Source organism: Thermobia domestica, chromosome 12, assembly GCF_964235325.1.
Source record: "Thermobia domestica chromosome 12, izTheDome1.hap1.1, whole genome shotgun sequence".
Taxonomy (NCBI): Eukaryota; Metazoa; Arthropoda; class Insecta; order Zygentoma; family Lepismatidae; genus Thermobia; species Thermobia domestica.
Genome location: NC_137465.1, coordinates 106,239,975 through 106,261,304, shown reverse-complemented (window position 1 = coordinate 106,261,304; position 21,330 = coordinate 106,239,975). Strand labels below are relative to the sequence as shown.

At 35.4% G+C, this 21,330-nt stretch overlaps 1 protein-coding gene across 6 annotated transcripts in view; it reads right to left on the bottom strand.

The window, feature by feature from the left end:
• Iru (E3 ubiquitin-protein ligase Iruka) overlaps positions 1-21,330 on the bottom strand; it is a 181,068-nt gene that overhangs the window by 114,067 nt on the left and 45,671 nt on the right. For all 6 annotated transcript variants that reach the window (XR_014127785.1, XR_014127786.1, XM_081733939.1 and 3 more), the window contains exon 4: positions 4,081-4,194. Coding sequence is in view for 4 of the 6 variants with exons in the window: in XM_081733939.1 (XP_081590065.1) it covers positions 4,081-4,194 (114 nt within the window). In the remaining 2 variants the exon portion in view is untranslated. The remainder of the gene's footprint in view (positions 1-4,080; positions 4,195-21,330) is intronic.

Below are 21,330 nucleotides of genomic sequence, written 5' to 3'. Positions count from 1 at the left end.
GTCTGGTGATTGTGGAGGCCACGACAGATGTGACACTTCATCTTCGTGCTCATTAAACTAGTCCTGGATAATGTAAGGTGTACGAATAGGGAAACATGGAAATAATATCAGGAAACGAAGTTTGCATCATGGGATGCAACTGGTCACTCAAAATGGTTACGTAGACCTCGGCAGTGCCACGTCCATGCAGGATTAGGTGTCCGGTAGAATACAAGAATATGGCTGCCCAAATCATCACTGAACAACCGCCATGTTTCACTCTTGATAACAGACAGTCTGTACAGTACGCTTGTGCTGGCGTTCTCCGACAGTCTTCCAGTGCCGTATTGTCCAGTTTTTATGGGTGCTGCACCACTGACTCCGTATAGCAACATGGTCAACAGTCACGGGTGGTTTGGGAATTGTAGATCTGCTATAAATACCCTGTTGTTCCCTAGTCTCTTTTCCTATTTGTACGAGAAAACGTGAGCCAGCAAATCCAATATCGACATTTTTGCTCACAATAAGATTATCAGCTTCTGTCACATCAGCACTTAATAGTTCTGCACTTGTACATTTCAGTTCTGGTTTCACACATCGAATCATGATATCTTGTAAAAGTTTGTCTACAGCATCAAAGATTAATGGGGTCACTGGATTTGAAGCCTGAAATCTGCGCAGGAAGGGCTGTTGCATTTTATAAACAGGTCGCTTGCTATATCTTGAGGGTTTCTGTAAGTCTCATGTTTGGCAGCTATGTTTGATCTATAAATTTAATCACGTACTCCCTAATTTCCAATGTTCTCTGAAAACATCCGGCATTTTCCAACCAGCGGACGAAGTGCATCAGGAAATTTTATGCATCCTATGAGCTCAATATGACTTGACGAGCTAGAGAATAACTCAGTAAGTAGTGAAAATGATATATTCCGGTCCACCAATTTATCGCACTATCAATGATTCAAAATGGCTTTACGTTAAAAATTTTTCTCATTTCTAAGTGTTCTCCATTTATCAAAACAAAAATATCTGAAAAAACTTCAAATCTCCCCTAACTTTCCTGACTTTACAGTTCGTGGGAACCTGCAAGAGCACTTGTTTAACGCTATTATTTCTTCTGATCCATTGTGTAGGAAATAAAATCACGAACATGAAAAGTTAACTCAACGAAACAATGTTGTAATATTAAAAAATAAATTGGAATATATTTTGTGAACTATGTTGACACAACGTGCCTCATAACCTTAAAATAAATGTAGTATCATTAAAGAATAAATTAGAATCTATTCTGTGAGCTACGCTCAAACAATGCAGCTGATAACCTTAACATAAAAGTCTTACTTAACATCAACATTCTATAATTCTAGTTTTTAATTCTGCAAATAATCTCGGTAGTTGGAAGTTAAAGTTATTAACACGAAGAAGCATAACATTATCATGCTGACTAACTAATAAAGAAATAATAAATCAATTTCCTAACATACATGATGTTTCTATCTTTTCTTTCCGTTTGCGCTGAAATAAATGATTAAAACATTACAGTATAGTCAGAAATCGGTTTAACTTCCTTTATTATACTATTCCTAATTTCCATAAATTGCAATGCTATTTACCTTCCTATCACATAAATAATTTTATCAAATTGCGTACATGAATTACCTTTTAACTGCCGAGGATATGTGCAGAAAACAAACAAAAGTTAAATTATTGTTTCGCTAAACTTTTCTATCACGATTATTAGGTATTTTGTTTACTTATTTACCCAGTCAAGATGGGTGAAGAAATCTGATATGAAAATACTGTGTTACTAGTTTTTCAAAATGAAAGCTGTCATAACTAAAAATGATTTTGGTGGAAACACACAAATGAGACATTCAAGAACTAAATTTTTTTAACCCTAACCTTAAACAAACTTCCTTGTTCCTTCCGTTCATCAGGGAGAAGATGCGTGGCAGGAAAATACTATTATTTTCTTGCAAAATTGACAGCAATTTATTTTAGTTGGAGCGTAAACTTAGTTGTGGGTATGGCGAATAATCACCAATGAATACTGTGCGATCATCTAGTTTCACGATGTAGTACAGTGACTCAATGTATGGGTGTACAGACTTACATTCCACTCGTCTCCTGTTTTAATTTACACACGCTCTGATACATTGCATATTATGTAAGTAAATAATTGAATCGAGTTGTCTGTTTCTCTTAAAATCCTAAATGCCATAAATGTGCGATTGCACATTTTTCATTCAGACAGAAATACTTCACCCTTTTTTTCCCAGATCTTAATAATCTTTTAAATAATCATATCTTCAAATAATCTTTTATTGTTCCCATTTATAAGTAAATAAACTTTTCTTATCGAATGTAGGACCAAGTTTGTTACAACAACGGTTACAAGAATTAATATATAATATTGTTTTAATTCATATATTACAAACGAAGACCAGATACATATGGTCTGTTTAAAGCAGGGTGGAAAAAAATCATGATTTTTTTCAAAAAAATCATTTTTGTTGATTTTTTTGATTTAAATCAAATCTTTTTCTTCGTATAATACAAGTCACGAGCTGAAGAAAAAACATTAGGAATTAGTATTAAATGTTAATTATGTCATTTAAGTGAAAGTGTTGGGTTTTAATTTTGAATTAATTCCCAATCGTTAACCTATTTCAATCCCAAACAATGTTTCTTAAGCATTAAGGAAAAAGTACAGCAATGTATATCAACATGACACTTTTCTTTTCATGAAAGTTACTGATATTTGGCAGGGGCATATTTTTAAACAATTGGAACTAGCTAGCGACACGAAATACATATAAAGTACATAAATTTCGCCTAAAATTAACTAACTCACTCTATGACCTATGGAACCCGGAGGTTCAATGCCATGTTCACAAAAGCTCTCCTGACTTCTATCCTTAGTCAACTGAATCCAGTTTCTATTTTGTATTTTTATTTCTGCGAGATCCATCTTAATATTGTCCTCCCATCCGTGCCTAGGTCTTCCTAATGGTCGTTTTCCGATTGGACTTCCAGTTAAAACTTTGAAAGAGGTCCAACTTTCTTCCATTCTCGCTACATGTTCTGCCCACCTGAGACTCCAAGATTTGATGACCCTAACAATGTTTGGTGAATGGTATAAATTATGCAGTTCCTCATCATGAAGTTTTCGCCATTCCTCATTTCCGTTCCTTTGGGTTCCGAATATTCGTTTCAGAATTTTATTCTCAAATACTTTCAGTCTGCGTTCTTCCCTCAGCGTAAGCGACCATGTTTCACAACCATACAGCACAACAGGCATAATTATCGTTTTATTATATAATTATTATAATTATCTTAAAGCTTCAAATTCCTCGACTCAATTCGCGACGATAAGAGATTTTGAACTGAATAATAACACGAATTCCCTGCTTTTAGTCGATATTTAATTACTTCGTGAATATCGTTTTCTGATCCTATACATTAGCCGATGGCAGAACTTTCTTTGTCTTTATGGGATGAGCTTTTGTAAGTCACAAATTTTCTGCAGGAATTCCAAAATAAAAAATCTATTCTTTTTTGTTTAGGAGAGGGGATCGGACCCCTCTAAATACGCCCCTATTATCTGGAAACAAACAAATAGACGTGGACACAAAAGAGTTTTCATCTTAAATGTCCATGGTGATTTTGGAATAGAAATTTCAAAACCCTGTATTACAAAGAGAAGAAAGCAGGGTTCACCCGTAACCCGTTCAAACGGGATTTTCCCTGATCGTTCCCTACATAATACTCGTTTTCATATTGTGCTTACATACATTTGAGTCTCATTGTATTATGATTATTATCTTCCATAATCGAAATAACAGAATAGAAACGGGATTTTACTTAGTTTCACTTTAAATTAATTCATTTCGGAATTTGATTTAAATCAGACTGATTTAAATCAATCCACCCTGGTTTAAAGTATAACGTAGGATTCAGATCACGTGTGCATTCACTGAAGTTTGAATTCTGAAGCACGCATTAAGGGAAAGAGTGGACGTCAAGAAAAGAGAAGCAGTTAGATATATAAGAAAAAAAGGAAACATATAACCTCTTAAAAATTAAACAGAAACTACTTACACAGGCGTGGTTCCTTGTCCCCCTCCTAAGTTCCCCAAACCCGTGAGGTTTATTAGGAAATCTTGAAGGAGATTTTCAAGTGGAGCCGCGAATTGTCTATTTCCTCTTGGTGGCCTAAAAGTGAGAAAAAGAGCTTTATAAATTAAAATTAATATTCAATGAGAACTAAAACTAATTTACATATCCTTACACATCCTATTAGAGAATTCCTTTGCAATCCGACATCTTAAAACATTTTTTATTTATTTATTTAATTAAGTGACATATTGCACACTGAAAATGGTCAAATACAGAATATATATTACACGCCAGTCTGAAACACGAATTTTGTATGCTTTGAAATTTAAAATGAACAAATTATGGAGTCAACATTGCTTTCCTTTTAACAACTAAAGATACTAATAAATGGAGACCAGAAGTAAGGCGAAATGCCTACAGCTTAATGTTAGCGATATTATAAAAATAAACGTGCTGAAGTATATTTCGAGGAATCTAGTTCAATTTCAATAAAACTTATTTCCTATTCTAATTTATTAACCTGCAATATGTTCCTGTAACCGTCATAAAATTAGGATGGACTAAATATTTCAAACACATAAATACCTTCGTTATACGTGGTTTTTATTACCACATTTATGCATTCGATTTCATAATCCCACTGAAGTTGAAGAATGTGACAAATTCTCTTCACAAGATGGAATAAGCCTACCACTACTACTACTACTACTAATGATGATGAATATTCAATCATATATTCCAGATGGTTACAAGAACATGTCACAGGTTAGTAAATTAGAATATAATGTAAACATATGTTTCTTACGTTCAATTAGAAAGAAAAAAAATCCTATTTTGATTTATATCCCATATAAGTATATCGTTACTTAAAGAATAAATATTGTTTATTTTTTGCTTTTTCTTTAAAATGATGACTTCCCTGGTATAGCTACATAGATCTTGTGTTTCAAGGAAGGTTTCAGTGGCGTCCTAAAATTTTAAAATTAACAAAAGCGAACTTCGCTCAAGTCAAGGTCAAACTTAACCTCAACACAGAGCAAGGATTCGCTGCAAAAAAAACGTGAGCTAGTTATGAGTTAATGAGGATTTGGACGAATTAAAGTTAATTAGATGTCACCATAGGTGAAAATGTATCAACTATCATCATCTTGTGTGCGTTAAATATGACCTGACTACATCTATGGAAACAGAAGGATAGTTTTAGACATTTAAAAATGCGTTGTAGGATCAGACATAACTATCATTGAGAAATTGAAAAATATCTCATTTTTAAGTGTAATCACCATTAACAATTCTTTGTGACGGACTACTAAAATATATTAAATTAAAATATATTTAATTTATAGACTCATTCGAAAGTGCCAATAAGTTATTATTTTGGACTCTTGTGTTTGTGATACAATGCTGTAAAAACTTATTTATTGAATATACATGGAATGAACTGCATGTTTCTCTTTTTAGATGTTCTCTACAAAAAACAGCCACTTATACTTCTAGAAATACTACACATAACTTAATTTCAGTATTTGTATATCATTGAATGATTATCTTCGCTTTCGGTATTTGTATATCATTGAATGATTATCTTCGTTATTCCAATTTCAAATGGAAACACCATTTTTTATTGCAGATTCTAATTCTGCGATCAAAACAAAGCAACTTTTACTTGACGCACTTTTTCCTTATTCTAATAGATGGCGCTCTAATCGCACAAAAATGAATATCATCGTACGTATGTCCCCTAACTTTGTGACCTCAAATATTTCCGAAATAACAAAAAATGTAACAAATCTATTTAAGTAAGAATGTACACATGTCAGGGACCTATAAAATTCTATAAACAACAAGTGTTCCCACGAGTCCCATCATAGGGCTCCAGGGGCCAACCTGAAAGTTTTCAATAGAAATTCCCTAATTTTGTTGCAGATTCGAATTTGGGATCGAAAATACACAAATTTTGCTCGAAGTACTTTTCGTCACCCGCCTAGATAGCGCTGTAATCACAAAAAAAGAAATATCATGGTACATTACCTGGGATTGATTAAAAAAAAAAAAACTAAATATCTCGAGAAATACACATGCAATTAAAAAGCACGAAATATGTGACCAATATTTTAAAAACTCTTAGCATAAAACAAAATTGCTCTCATTTACATTTTAATGAGACCATGATAAACAACTGCGATATGGAAAGGAAAGTTTTTGTATTTTGCAACAAGAAACATCTTCCTTAGAATTGTAAAGGTCAAGTAGACCAATATGTTTGTTAAGTATCACGTTACATGGACATTAAATAAAAAAACATTTTTTCACACTAGTATGTAGAAGCACAAATGACAAAGGAGATTTCACAGAAGAATAAATTTACAAAACCTGGATAAAGCGCAAAGAAACTTAATTATATACAGGGCTATTATAAATGATCTTCACGATTTTAAAGGTTAGTAACTCACGTTTGTTTAGTCACAATGACATGTAGCTTATGTTAAATTAAAGAAAACTAAAAATTATTTTTTGTTTATAAACTCATGCGTGTTATGTTCCTTGTCAAAGCTGATCGTAGTTTGTAATTCAACATACATAAGTTTGATAGTCTAATTCTTGGCACACACTTTTTGACATTCCAGAGTCAGGAAATCCATCTGCTTCTTAAATACGTTCTGAAAGTTCAGTTAAATTGTTAGGGAGGGTTGACTGATACACTTGGATTTAACATAACCCTAACTTCGTTGAAAATTCCGTTTCACATGAAAGTAGAGAATAAAAAAACATTGCCCTGTCTTAGTTTCCTGCTATCTAAATTACTGTTACCCTAGTTACGAAATGTGCAACTACACATCAGCTTTACCAGCCACGTAGTGTCTTCCAGTTGTTTTTTTTTTTTCTTTTTTTCGAAGAACTTGATTATCATGAGTCCCCTCGCCTCTCTCGACTTGGTTGTCTAAAATTGGCAGACGAACAAAGTGTAACTGATGTTTCACAACATACGCTCAAACCACACACCTTTCTTGGTCTGGCAGTGAGCGATTCGATGGTAGAACACAAATATTGCATTTCTAGTGGCGTCTAGTTCAATAAGTGCAACTTTATCGACAACCCTTTGACGAAGATTATCCAAAGTGGTTCGTATTGTTTGATATAGAAAAAATACTCGGAGTTTTAGATAAACCCAGAAAAAGTAGTATAGTGGCGATAAATCAGGGGAACAGAGAACGAGCGGGCCACCCAATCTCACCTCTTTTGCCAATTCTTATTTAGGAAATTCCATGTTAAGGAATTTGCGCATATTTATACCGTTGTGCGGTCTTGTACATCTTGCTGAAACCATCTGTTGGCAAAATTTTCCTCTGCAGTATCTCTCATTGCTGGAACTATTTGATTTCGAAGCATCTCCTGACACAATTCAGAAGTCAAATTGTTATTAATAAAAAAGGGCCTAATTATTGTATATTTAGCACTGCAGCCCAGATATTCAACTTTTCAGGATGTAGAGTGTGTTTGAAGGACCAATGAGATTATTGTCAAATCAAAACCTGCTATTACGTCTGTTAATGTAACCGGTTAGGCGGAACGTTCCTTCATCAAAGAACACAATGCTGGTAAGAAACGTAGGATCATCATTGATTTGCTTCATCATATCTTCACAAAATTCTACACGGTGATCAAAGACATCTTCATTCAGCTGGTGTATCAGATGAATTTTGTATGGGTGAAACTTCATTTTCTTCAACATTCTTCACGCAGACATGTGACTAATGTCATATTGTTCCGCAGCTTTATGAATGCTAAGTTGAGTATTTTCAACAAATGACTGCAACATCAAGCTGTTTGTCGCTGATTTCGGTCGACCAGGAATGTTACAATCCTTTATAGATACTGTTTTCTCGACGCGTCTTACGATGCACTCGACAGTAGATCTCGAAATGGGATTGTGTGGAACGCGAATTTTTTTCGTTAAATATTACCCTTACTTCATCACATGATTTTTGGTTATTGCCCATCCTCGTATCATCAAGAGCGTTAGAACTTTACTTTGAAAGCTCTAATATAAATCGGTTGAAATACAGTTGAAATACATCTTGAGTGTTTAGAGGTCCTCTGTAATAATAGTTACTGCCACCAATATCTAATGGCTTCTACGTTGCTCGACCGTAATTTACAATCAACCATAAGTATTTACAGAACATGACATAGGGGTGACACATATGTGAATTCTGGTCAAATGTTATTTGTTCCACTAAATTTATAAGAGTACATTTGGTCTCTTAGATCTACCGATCAACTTTGCATCTTCATATTTACTTTCACTTCTCAAATGGTATTATATGCAGTTTCAAATCAAATCGTAATTATGCACATCTGCATAACCATAACAACAAAATGATTATGTCCTTTTAAACTTTAATAGATCCACCGATCAATCTTACGTGTTCACTTTCAATTTTACCTCTCAGGTATAATCACATATATTCAAATCAAATAGCCACTATACATATCTACATAAACATAGCAAAAATGAATAACTTAAAATTCTTTTGACACTATGTCCGATTATTAATTGTAACTTCACGTTCCAACGGAGACCTAGAGTAAATCAACTTTCATAGTGCCCAAAAGCTCACAGAAAAAATATCAGTTCTTGAAGAATATTATTACAAACTTGTGTTCTAACTTTATTTGTTTGCAAGTCTTAGCACCAACATCACACAGCATGTCCAGTTCTTGAACCAGCTTTTCATTTATCAACCTCAGGTAAAACAATATTATTATTTTTGCGATTTATGTGTTATCTAGGTGGATAACGTTGCGTATTTTCGGTCGCAGTATCGGAATCTGCATTCATGGAGAGGATTTCTCTTTGGAATTTTGGGAAGATGAAGCTAACTTCATTTTGTGTTAGTTGAATAAGTTCTTTATTTTCGATCACAGAATCAGAATCTGCAATAAAAATAAGGAGTTTCCATTTAAAATTTTCTAGTTGGCCCCTGTTGCCCTATGATGGGACCCCTGGGAGCACTTGTTGTTTATAGAATTTTATAGGCCTCTCACAAGTGCACATTCTTACCTAAATAGATTTGTTATATTTTTTGTTACTTCGGAAATATTTGAGATTACAAAGTTAGGGGACGTACGTACGATGATATTCATTTCTTTTTGCGATTACAGCGCCATCTATTAGAATAACGAAAAAGTGCTCCAAGTAAAAGTTGCTTTGTTTTGATCACAGAATCAGAATCTGCAATAAAAATACGGGGTTTCCATTTGAAATTTTCTAGTTGGCCCCTGGGGCCTTTGTTGTTTACAGAATTTTATAAGTCCCTGACATGCGTACATAATTACGTAACTATATTTGTTACATTTTTTGTTATTTCGGAAATATTTGAGGTCGCAAAGTTAAAGAACGTACGTACGATATTCATTTTTTTGCAATTACAGCGTCATGTATTATCATCATCATAGGTATTCTGCCTTTATTGGCAGGTCACTTGCCGCAGCTGAGAAGCTTCCATGCTCCACGGTCCTCCGCTAACCTTTTCGTCTTCGCGTATGATCTTCCTGTTTTAATATCATCCATTAATTGTAGTCTCCTTCGCCCCCTCTCTCTCTTTCCCGCCACCATACCCTCTAGGACGTCCCTTATGATACAATCTCTTCTCAGGCAATGTCCCAACCAGTTTCTCTTCCTCTTCCTAATTATATTTAAAAGTGTTATTTTCTCACCCACCATTTCTAACAGTCTCTCATTCGTTTTCCGCTCGACCCAACTAATTCTTTCCATTCTTCTGCACACCCACATTTCGAAGGCTTCCAGTCGATTTTCGTCACCTTTACGTAATGTCCACGTTTCCGCCCCATACAGTACAACACTCCACACGAAGCATTTTATGAGTCTTTTTCTTAACTCTTTGTTCAAGGTCCCACAAAACAGACTTTTCTTTCTTTTAAAGGCTTCTTTCGCCATTCCTATCCTTGCTTTTATTTCACGTTCGCATTTCATGTCATTACTAAGAATACTACCCAGGTATCGAAAACTATTCACTTGTTCTATTTTCTCCCCTCCTACTTTTATATTTGACACAGACCCCTTCGTTCCAATCACCATGGTTTTTGTCTTTCTAACATTTATTTTCATCCCATATTCTTCAAAGCCCTTTCTCATTTTTTCTAACATTTTATTGATTTTCTTTTCAGATTCTGCAAGAAGCACCATATCGTCTGCAAATCTTATGCATCTAATCATTCTACCTCCTACCGAAATGCCATCATCATCATGTAGGCTCTTTTTCACTATCTCTTCTAGATAGACATTAAATAGTGTTGGCGAGAGGCAGCATCCTTGTCGAACTCCCCTTCCAATTGCACTCTCTTCCGTCAGTTCTTCCCCTATCCTAACACTTACTTGTTGGTTCATGTATACGTTTCTTATGAGTCTTCTATCTTTCCATTCCAACCCTATCTTTGTTAGAACTCCCAACAACAATTCCCAATTCACGCGGTCAAAAGCCTTTTCTAGATCAATAAATACAACATACACCTCTTTCCCTTTTTCTATAAATCTTTCACCGATCACCCTTAATAATCCAATAGCATCTCTTGTGCCCTTGCCTCTTCTGAACCCGAACTGCTCTTCCTCAACATCTTTAATTGTTCTTCCATATAACCTTCTGTTCAGTATTCGGAGCAGAATTTTAGCTGCATGAGATATGAGACTAATAGTTCTATAATCGTCACATCTCTTTGGGTTCGATTTCTTAGCCATCGGTATCATGATCGTTTTCAGAAAGTCTCTTGGCCATTCTCCTGTTTCATATATTTCATTGCATAGTCGCCACAATTCTTTCTTTCCCTTGTCTCCTATATTTTTAGTGAATTCGATTGGTATGTTATCTATTTCTGTTGCCTTTCCATTCCTAATCTCGGATATAGCCTTTTCAAACTCATCCCGAAGAATACTAAATCCTTTATCATCCTCGCCTACTTCATTTTCCACTTCAACATTTAGACTACACGGTCTATCCCTACTCTCATATAAGTTTTCAACGTATTCTTTCCACCTTCCTATGACCTCATTTCTCTCGCTGACTACTTTCCCATTCTTATTTTCTACTGCCATCATAATACTCCCTTGTTTCCTCCGAAATTCCATAGATTTCACCTCCTTGTACATTTCCTCATATTTCCCAACTCTTTCTAATTCTTCTATGTCCTCGCATTTTCTTTTGTAAAACTCTTCCCTCGCTCTGTCTGTTTCTCTTCGTAATTCATTATTTAACTTTCTGTACATCTTTCTGCCCTCTTCTGTATCAACCTGTTTCCACATCTTCCTTTCCCTCATTTTAGAATAGCGAAAAAAGTGCTTCAAGTAAAAGTTGCTTAGTTTTGATCATAGAATCAGAATCTGCAATAAAAATAGGGTTTCCATATGGAATTTTCTAGTTGGCCTCTGGTGCCCTATGATGGGACCCCTGGGGGCACTTGTTGTTTACAGAATTTTATAGGCCCCTGGCATGAGTACATTCTTGCGTAACTAATTTTGTCAATTTTTTTGTCATTTCGGAAATATTTGAGGTCGCAAAGTTAGGTGAGACACCCTGTATATATATAAATCTATATTCCATTCCATTCCATTCCAACGTAGCGCCCATCTGGATGCTTCACAATTCTCTTGTTTCTTTTTCCTCTCCCTACTTCTTCCCATTTATCCCTTCATTCTTTTAGTGTATGTTCTATTTTCTGCACAGAAATTCATAATATATATTACAAAGTAATCATTCATGTACACATTTTCACACTCTATTTCACCATCTTCACCATAACAGATACTAAGATTCTACCTTAAACTGTCATTAAGGAAAAACTATCGTGCATTAAATATGATCATCAATCATTTTCCACTACGATAATAAAGGGGACCGCGGGACTCAGTGTGTGGGGTCCCTTGTGAATAAACACAGTGTGCGTGAGTTTTTTCAGACGTCTGCCACTTTATTCATTCCACCATTATCATACATCTCTTTATCACCGTCTTTCTTAACCTCGGTGCATAACCGTGGGACATCATAATGAGAGTCAAATAAAATAGCAGACAATCAATCATCAGATTTATATTACCATAATTACAAAATTAATACAACTCAACTATGGTAGAATTTCCATAGCAAAGTTTATAACAATAATAAAAAAAAATCGAGGATGACATTTGTTCTCGTAATAAAACCTCTTCTACAATATTAACGGCACAGCTGAAACAGATGTTACATATCACCGTCAGGTAAGTAAGTTACTGATTTCTTACCGAATAGGAATAGATAATTGTGGCTTGACATACCTCACTTTTTTTCTTTTATTATTATTATTTATTTCAAATTATGTTTGCGTTTATGTCAGCCTTAATTTAAAGACGATAGTACGAAATTTCGCCTTTGAAGTTTTAATGTATTAAATTTAATCACAAACAGACTATATACAGGGTGTTCATAACTTTTTGGGTCACATTTATACAGGCGATAGAGACGTCCAATATACGCATTTTAAGACAGGAAACCGAAGGTCGAAAGCGGATAGTTCAAGCACCACGCCATCTTGAAGTTGCAGCAACCTGTGGGAACAAATACGACGTTTTAGTAACAAATCTATTTATAAAGTCGATGTAACCTGCTTTATTGTGCATAACACTACATCTGAATATGTAAGGTTTAGTACAAATACACTGCTGCATTGTACGTACCAAAAACTAACAGTAACTTTACGAAGTGACGACCACCAACCTCGATTCACGTAGCACAACGCCTAAGGAAATTTTGCCTCACTCACTCAAATATTCCCGGCATCTCTTGCACAATCAAGTAGGCAACTAGGACTCTTGGAGGCAAGTCCTTTTCGGATTCTATTGGCGATTCATACAAGAAGGACCTTCCTTCCTTCGTGAAGTACTGCCCCCCGATTATTGGAGACTGTACTTCTAGATGTTCGCGGGAGAATGTGGGTGCAACATGACGACGCACCTGCCCATTTCGATGTGGATGTTCCTCATTATTCGGATACAACCTTCCCTAATCATTTGATTGAAATAGGAGGTCCCATTCAGTCACAAGAGCACTCCCAGGATCTTAACCCTCTTGACTTTTTCCTTTGAGAACACATCAAGTCCTTGGTGTATGAATCGCCAGTAGAATCCAAGGAGGACTTGCTTGCAAGAGTCTTAGCTAGCTGCCTGCTTAATTGTGCAAGAGACGCAGGGGATATTTAAGCGAGTGAAGCAAAAATTCCTTAGGCATTGTCCTACGTGCGTCGAGGTTGGTGGTCGTCACTTTGTACAGTTACTGCGAGTTTTTGGTCGTACGGTGTAGCAGTAGACTGTTTGTACTAAACCTTAGATACTCAGATGTTGTGTTATGTACAATAAAGCAGGTTACAAAGACTTGATAAACACATTTGTTATTGAAACTTCGTACTTGTTCCCACAAATTGTTGTAACCTTAAGATGGAGTGACGCTTGAATTAGTAGTTTTCGACCTTCGATTTTCTCTCAAAATAGGTATTTTGGATCCTTCTATCTCCTGTACAAATTTGACCCAAAAGGTTATGGGCACCCTGTATATATATACATATATATACAGCGTGTCCGGAAGTGGGCATACCCTAATTGGTGATTTCTGACGGTTTTAGGTTTTACCTACATTTGTTAGGTAACAATGCTTGGCATTGTCTGGCAACATTGCTATCCATATTCATTTGTTTTCTACCGTTTTCTGACTGTAACAGTTATTTGCAGTCAAGTTGGAGTAATCAACAATGTGTGATCGAAGTCCATATAGCATTGAACAAAGATTGGTTGTTGCGGTTTGGCTTCACAAAAGGTGTTACACACGTGATACCATGGAAAGTATTAAAGCGAAATTTACAGACCGCTTTGGTATTAATCCACCAAGAAAAGCAACAATGTTGGGGTAGGAAAAACGTGCATTTGCTACGGGCAGTGTGAAAGACCTTCCCCTAGGCGGTCGACCGATAAAACAGAGGGAAACGTGCCGTGAAGTGGAAGCAACAGTGCAGCAGTCGCTTTCAAAATCAACACGTAAAAGGTCTTCCGAGCTTGGTATTCCTCGGATCATTATGGTGAGGCACATGCTAAAATTGAAGGTTTACCGTCTAATGCATGTGAATGAACTGAGTGACGCCGCCATGGATGCACGGAAAGAGGCATGCAGAACTCTCACTAACCGTTCCCTTGCAAAGGATTCCGTGGTGCAATCCTCTTCATAGACGAGTGTGCTATCAACCGGAGTATGCATTCTCGGAACGTTGTAATGTGGTGTAAGGAAAATCCCGGCTTTAAAAAGAGATGGAGAGAAACCCACCGCACGTGATGGTGTGGGCTGGAATGAGTGCAGCACACATTTTTGGGCCTTACTTCTTCGAAGACAACGTTAATGGACATTTTTATCTGGAGATGCTTAATGAGTGGTTGGTGCCTCAACTGGAAGAAAATGGTACCAAAGACACTGTTGTGATACAACAGGATGGAGCACCAGCGAACTTCGCGATTCACGTGCGCAATTGCCTGAATCAGACATTTTCTGGCCGTTGGATTGGAAGAGGTTGTGCATCTTCACCGGCTCCCTTTGCCTGGCCTCTAAGAAATCCCGATCTGACGACACTAGACAATGCTCTCTGGGGTTTCATAAAGCAACAAGTAAGAAACACTCGATATCACACAACACAGGAATTAGAGCAGCTGTGGAACACGCCTTCACCCTCGTGACTCCGGAGTATCTCAGCAAAACTTCTGCGAGAACTTGGCGCAGAATTCAGCTGAGTTACGACATGGATGGCGATCATACCGATGTTTATGGCTCTTAAGACTTCAAGGTAACTGTGTACAGACCATCCACCATAACTAACACTATACTGTTGAAACTAAAGGGGGATAAGCCCACTTCCGGACCACCTTATACACACACACACACACACACACACACACATATATATATATATATATATATATATATATATATATATATATATATATATAGAGAGAGAGAGAGAGAGAGAGGAAAGAATTTTATTTACTAGAAGTAAAGGTACCGATATGCTTAAATTCTGACCAAGGTAACTTTTCAAGCATTCCGTACTCTACCTATGTACATACACATTAAAAATCATTACACCCATTTTTGTTAATATATTTGGAGTATCACGTGATGTTTTCTATATGAAGAATTCTCAGAAAGACGATTATACGGCGTTCAACCGGAAGATTTCTTCCTCTGTGTATATATATAGAATAGACCATTTACCTTGATAAGCCGTTGCTATTTTTAAAATAATTGATTTAAAAAACTCTACAATTTTGTGTCATGCAAATATCAACAGGGGGCATTTTGAACACGCACACTGCAATTTCACCAGATTAACAGTGTTGCCAACCAAACGAAGTTTTATATTTTTGAATGGATATTTTTATATTTTTGATTAGATATTTCAAATCTACGTATTAAACGAAAATTTATATATTTATTAGTAAGTGTCACAAACGAATGACGCTTCAGTATCACAAACATCCACAACGATCTACATTTTGAAGGTCCATACAACAGTAATACTGTGACATGGACGAGCATTGCACATCCAAAGTAACCTCATGCTCAAATAAAAATTGCGCGTATACTGTAACCCACGATTTTTCACAATTATTCCATTTTCCTTACGTTTATGGGTAAAATTGAGTTATTAGTAAGTGGAGATAATAGAAAGCAATCCATCTAATAAGATATTTCCAAACAATATAATAAAATAATAAAAATATAAGCAAAAAACATAATTATGCTCGGTTTCGTGTATACTGGCAATAATGCTTTCAATGGATTTTTGCAGTAGCAGAGCACGATTGCAGAGGGAATTTCACGATTGGTAGTATCGTAGTATCCAGAAGTTGAATCAAGGAACTAGAAAGTGGAGTAAAATGTTGCATTTATCCTTAAACCTAGGGTGTAAATTGTCTGCCAAATATAAATTAGCTTTTGTAACCAAGATGTTGTACAGGCATACAAACAAAGAGGAAAACGGTTGTCTTAAATTTGGATGTGACATGCTCTATAGCCATGAGCATTTATTTGTTAAGAAAAAGGCAACAAAAGGTAGTCTGTGTGGTCAAGTGGGTAGAGTGGCGGACTGGTAGTTCTTATACTGTTTTGAAACCAGATCGAACACCATCCGTTTTTTTTCTACAAAACATTATAGAAAGTGCATAATTTTCATGTTAATAAGAACCGAAACAATATAATAAGGAAATAACTTATTGATAGTGACCTTTAATCGACGTATTTATTCAAGATTAGAGTACTATTAGTAACAGCAATTGTTTTCAGTTTATGGTATAGTACGTCCGCTATCCTGGTATACAGTTGCTGTCCGATGCCGACACACTGCGGGTGGTGTAGGATGTCACCAAACTCAGTATGGGGGCTTATTTATGGCTGGTCGAAGAAAAGTCAGTGAGGGTGACAGATCTGTTGTTGCCACATTTTCCCTTATGTGTTATTTCTAGAGGTCTTTTTCTTTTTAAAAAACTACATTAAAACATAATACCTAAGAGTTTTGTATACGAGGAAACGATTACAAAACTGCTAGAGAAGTGGTTAGCGATTGATAATAATAATTATTATCCATATTTAAGTATTACGTTTGTCCTACAGATTCCCTAAGTAGGTTTAAATGAGCACATATGATTCTTTTATTAACTAGTGAATCCGTAATGTCTTTAAGAAACAAGCAATTGGAATTGTGCAGACCAGGAAATAAACCTTCAATAATTATAACAAAAGCACAATAACATGAATAAACGCAGATGTTCATTTCCAAATTATATTTCAGCCAAATACTTCTGGAACTTTTTTATTTTATATTTTTTTCACTAGTTCCTACAATTTTTCCTAGTGTTGCTTTAATTCTACGTCTTTCCTACACGGCTAATTAATCGTAATTTATTGTTAGGATATATAGTATTAGACTAGTGTTGCTCCCGAGATGAGAAATATCATTTAAATTCGAGACGATATTAGGAAAATTACCATTCTCGTCTCATTTTATATACTAGAATCGAGACGAGACGATATATTTCACGAGTCTGGCGGGTAACTCTAGTTTATCCCAGTCTTAGTTCTCAAACTTTGTTTTATTGATACATGAATCATAACATAAAATCATAAGTTGATAGAATGATTGTACGAACACAGTGTAGAACATTCATCATTTTTATAAAGATACGCAAGTCTTACGCCATATACTCCAATGATAAATATGGTTTGAGTGTTATATCATTCCCTTCATGAACCTCTCGTTACGCTTAAGGATTCTGGTAACTTTTAGATAAAATTAAGACAAGTGAATGTTGTTTTACAGTTGAAACTATGTAATACTTCCAAACCATTCGAATACAGTATTTAAAACTTCGAAGTAGTCGGCTACATCTACAACTACTGGATGTAATAGAGAAATAATATCAAAGAAAGAACCTGTTCCTGAGTCCATATATATAAAACATTTCTCGTTATTCCTTACTGATTTTGTTCTTTGGCGAAATATTGAAACCAAAAATCGTTAATTTGGATAATTTCCAGTTTGAATAGAGGATTAAGGGAGGGTATAGAATCTATTCCTCGGACGCTGAATAGATTGCAAAAGAAGTGCTTCTCAATATTATATATATAATACTCCTGAAACAATGAATCGATTGCAGAAAAATGTTCCTCGCTGTCTATTACTATTTTTGTTCTATGGCGATATATATTGAAACCCGAAATGATTATTTTTAATTACTTCTGGTTTGAATAGAGGGTTAATGGAGAAAACAGGGCCTGTTTCTGGGGTGCTGAATCGACTGTAAAATCCGCATCCCGATATCTCCTATTGTTTTGGCTGTTGTAACTGTCAACAGAAGAACGGACGGACAAACCCGTTCTGTAAAACTTCCGACACTTATGCATAGCCTAGTTTGAAAATCTAAAAAATCAGGTCATAAATTTTGTATGTGAAATTACAAAATGAAACGAGAGGAGAATATTTTTTTTGATAATCGAAACTAGAGAAAAAAATTCTTCTAGAAGAGACGAGATGTGACTTACAAAATTTAGATAAGGAAACCCTATTTCTCGTGTCGACTCGTGAACACCACTATATCAGACGTATTTCTTATTATATTGGTAATAGTATTCGAACTGTGTTACACAATAGGCTTCAGTGTTTATCAAAATTGGAGAGTGCGCCAAATACAGTACGTTCCTTAGGTTTTGCTGCAGTCAGTAGTTACTATTTATATAACGCTTATATTCTATTGCTATAGTATATAATCAGTGTTCAAGGGAGACGTTTATGCTTATTGTGTTACATTGCTCTAGTTTCCAGGAAATTGTTTACTTTATCTGAGTTACGGGAAAGTAAAAGAAAAGTGTGTTGTGATTTGTTTTTTAATAAATGACTAAAAAAAAAGGAAGAAGGAAAAATAGTCACTGACCATCCCTTTCTTGACAATTTGAAAAGACATAAGGCAACGTCGTACAAGCATTGATGGATCGGTTTTACCAGCGGGAGAGTTGTCCGCTGACGTTATTTGAGTGCTGTTTTGCGGTTTTTTGGGGAAAGGGATCATGCCTTTGAGTTTCTGAAACTGTATAAGAGGATAGTGAACCGAGTATATGGTATGCTTATTCCTCCCCTCTCCGTTTTTTCACAGCAGACAAACTTCAACTCCTTCGAGTATATCTGTGAGTCAGGAACAGAAAAAAACAAAACATGCGCGACCCGCAGCCTTACAGTTACAGCGAACGAAGTAGAATAGCTCGGTGTCATAGAAAAAAAGAAGCTGATGTTAAATTATTGTTCGTGTTTGTGTGTGTTTCTTTTTAGAGTATTGACACACTCTCTCTCTCTCTCTCTCTCACACACACACACACACACACACACACACACACACACACACACACACACACACAAACACACACAAACACACAAACACACACTCTCCACTCACTCACTCTCACTCTCTCTCTCTCACTCTCTCTCTCTCTCTCTCTCTCTCTCTCTCTCTCTCTCTCTCTCTCTCCTTTTTTCATATCCATAAGTGCAAGAAATGCAATCATAAGTCTCTGTAAAGAATAAATAATGCTTTCTTCAAACAAAATTAAATTATACAGCTGTATTTGTGAGGAACACGAATGCTTCCAAAAGATGCCATGGATATTAGCTATAATCATAACGTTCTTCTGAATTACACAGTAGCGTGAAAAAACTAATAATAAAATGATGTAATAGGCATAAGCATTTTTTCTAGCGCGACAACACATTAAACATAACAAATTAAATTTTGGGGGTACAAATTATCACTTTACGCGTCGGTGTAGGGCTATTCGTTTTCACATGCGAGCGACGAAAGAAGAAAGTGTGGTGATAGTCATAAAAATCGAATACGAGATTTCAATGAATTCAAGTTACATGGCCCCTACATATCGAAAAAATTAGTTTTCGATGTCTGTCCATATATTCCTCTATCGTTCGTCACGCTTTTACATGCACTTTTACTATACTTAGAGGCAATACTGTTCAACGTATCTAAACCGAATTCTAGACATAACGTTTTAATAACATACTATCGTTTCGAATTTTATATCCTTCGACACCTAAAAGTAAGGGCACTTTACTGAAGAATGAAAATTTAAAATTCAATTTTCTCAACAAAATAAATAAATAAATAAATAAATAAATAAATAAAAATAAAAAAAAGTTGGTGGGGAAGGCCTATGCTATGTTACAGAAATATATCAAATAAAGTGTTGAGTCGTAAAAATAGTGAAAGATAGACAATACAAACAGTAGTAGTTCCACATATTAGCAAAAGAAGAATGGGCAGAATAGATCATGAACCTCCGCCGTCATTTTGAAATATGTGATTTTTTTGAAATGGAAAGGTAGTCATGTGATATATCAATTAGGGTCAGCATGTTCTCAAAAAGTCAATTATGAACTTTAGTAATCGTTATCTGTACTTATTTAAGAGACTGAAACTCATATGTTGAAAGTTTGGATTATTACGAAACTACATTCGACTGCAGTAGCCCACTTTTCATCCACATACCACATGCTACACTCGACCCAAGTTACTTTTGCTTACGAAGATGGACAAAGAAAGTTGAGTGAAAATATAGCAAGTTGTGAAAAAAATAGTGGTCTACATACAGTACGCTATAATTGCATTCCAATCTATAAGATTTTATTGTGTTATGGTCTATATTAATAAGTATGTCATTTAACAAAAGGTAGCTATATAAACTCCACATTCTTTTCAACCAAAAGCGATAAATAAAGCGGAAGCGCTTCTTCCAGACAGTTCCGAGCAGTTCACTTCGGCACTATATGAAGCAAATTGGAAGTAATGTCATAGATAATAATGCACTAATATACACCTTGGATATCAAATTTCACTGTTAGTTTTCTCTTGTAGATTTGTTTAACTTAAATTTGTTTTCATAATAATCCAAACTTTCAACATACAAGTACAGGGTGTCTACTGGAATACCAGAAAGTAAATTCATGACTTTTTCATGACTTTTCATGACCTTTTTGTTCAAATTTTCATGACCATGGCGATAAAAACTTACCATTAGTAATAATAAACCCCTACCATTAGTTGTGCATCGGAACTATGCGGGTTGCTAGTCTTAAATATTACTTATTGTGAATCTTAAAGAAAGAATCTAAAATTCTGCCGCCTTGTGCTCGAGCACAGAATAGCACTTACCTAAATACGGGCCTGCTCTTACCAGTGAATCAACTGTATTTGAAGTTTTAATTCTGAGTATAATTATCCATCTAGCAGAAATTTGTCTGAAATTAAGCACTCAGAGAACTGCCCAAAGACAAAACAAATTATAAAAGAAATTCGTTTTAAAAAAATAGATCATCAAATTTAAAATCTGCAAACTCAAACGAATAATATTATTTGAATAAGTCTAAAGGCCCAAAAATACACAATTTACATTTCTTAGAAGTAAAGAAATAGCAGATCAGAAAGTTGGACAGTAAAAAGTTGTTACTATATTACAGAGACTAGAAGATGAAATGGGGAGCAGCTAGGAAGACAGTAAAGTATCAGTTAGCCAGCACTAACTGGTGGGGGAAATTCTCACAATTACTGACCTGATACAACTGTTTCAGTACATGCAGTATGAGGTATAA